The 1,460-nt window shown below is 41.7% G+C and overlaps 1 protein-coding gene across 1 annotated transcript; it reads left to right on the top strand.

The window, feature by feature from the left end:
• LOC113698973 (cytochrome P450 76T24-like) lies at positions 1-1,460 on the top strand. The gene is made up of 2 exons (XM_027218975.2): positions 1-705; positions 852-1,460. Exons 1-2 carry the CDS (start codon positions 1-3, stop codon positions 1,458-1,460), a joined length of 1,314 nt encoding a protein of 437 aa, XP_027074776.2.

Raw genomic sequence — 1,460 nt, 5'->3', positions numbered from 1 at the left:
ATGTCGCTTAAAATCGGAAGTAGAAGAGCAATAGTTGTATCATCACCAGAAATTGCCAAGGAAGTTCTTCATAAGCATGATCTAGAGTTCGCAGGCAGAAGAATCGTAGATGCAATCACAGCATGGGACCACCATAAGGTCTCAATTGCCTGGTTGCCACCACAAAGCCAGTGGCGCAATCTTCGCAAAATATGCAAAGAGCATATCTTTTCATCAGAAAGGCTCAACGCTAGTCAAGGGCTCCGCCAACAAAAGGTGCAGCAACTGTGCAATTATGTAGGCCAACGCTGTCTCAATGGACAGGCCATAGATATTGGTGAAGCTGCCTTCTCAACAACTCTCGACTTGATGTGGAACACTTTCTTCTCGGTTGATTTTGCACAATCCGATTCTATATCCAGCTCTTTCTCGTCTCAAGGGGCGAAAGAAATGGTAGGGAATGCTTTCAAAATTCTTTCTATCCCTAATCTCGTGGACTTTTTTCCCATCCTCCGGGCAATTGATCCGCAGGGCATAAGGCGCAGAGCCAAGGTACATTTTGGAAAGTTACTTGATATTATGGATGGTATCATTCGTCAGAGATCACAAGAAAGATACACATCCAACACTTATCAAAGGAAAAATGATTTCTTGGAAACCCTTCTTGATCTTAATCAGCAAAATGAATCTGTATGGAGCTACAAGGACATGAAACATTTGATTTTGGTGAGTAATATTAATGTACCTATCCATTCAATACGTACTTTATATAACAGGTGCTAATATATAACTCCTAAATTATGAAATGGAAAAAAAAAGAAAAGAAAATCACCTGATGACTATAATTTGATTCCAACTCCACTGTGTTTTAGGATTTATTCCTTGGAGGGATAGACACAAGTTCAGTCATCGTGGAGTGGACAATGGCAGAGTTACTACGCAACCCTGAAAAAAAATCAAAAGCTAGGGACGAGATCAGGAAAGTTATTGGAAAAAACGAGCTGGTTCAAGAATCAGATATCTCAAATCTCCCTTACTTGCAGTCGGTCATTAAAGAAACCTTTCGTCTTTGGCCTGTTTTCCCATTCCTAGTTCACCAAGCTCAAAGTGACACACAAATCAATGGATACGTGGTGCCAAAAAATGCTGATATATATGTTAACTTGTGGGGTATGGGCAGGGATCCAAGCTTGTGGTCAGATCCTACTTCATTCGTGCCTGAACGTTTCATGGATGGTGAGATTGATATGAAGGGCCAGCATTTTCAGCTCCTTCCCTTTGGCACGGGAAGAAGAATGTGTGCTGGACTACCACTGGCTGATCGAATGGTGCACCTCATGGTGGCTTCTTTGCTTCATAAATTTGAGTGGAAGCTTGAAGAAGGGATCAAACCAGAAGAAATTGACATGACCGAAGAGTTTGAAGGTACAATGCACAAGGCAGTGCCCCTTAAGGCCATTGCTCTTTTAAAACCGCTTTAA

The sequence above is a fragment of the Coffea arabica genome, chromosome 1e (assembly GCF_036785885.1).
Source record: "Coffea arabica cultivar ET-39 chromosome 1e, Coffea Arabica ET-39 HiFi, whole genome shotgun sequence".
In the NCBI taxonomy this organism is placed as follows: Eukaryota; Viridiplantae; Streptophyta; class Magnoliopsida; order Gentianales; family Rubiaceae; genus Coffea; species Coffea arabica.
Note: the sequence above shows the minus strand (reverse complement) of the source record. Positions and strands in the feature narration are given on the sequence as shown.

What these genes read in the sequence shown, in the direction of transcription:
- LOC113698973 (XM_027218975.2), top strand. Translation starts at nt 1, where the DNA reads ATGTCGCTTAAAATCGGAAGTAGAAGAGCAATAGTTGTATCATCACCA. An exon ending in ACATGAAACATTTGATTTTG is followed by an intron (nt 706 to 851) that starts GTGAGTAATATT and finishes ACTGTGTTTTAG; the next exon opens with GATTTATTCCTTGGAGGGAT.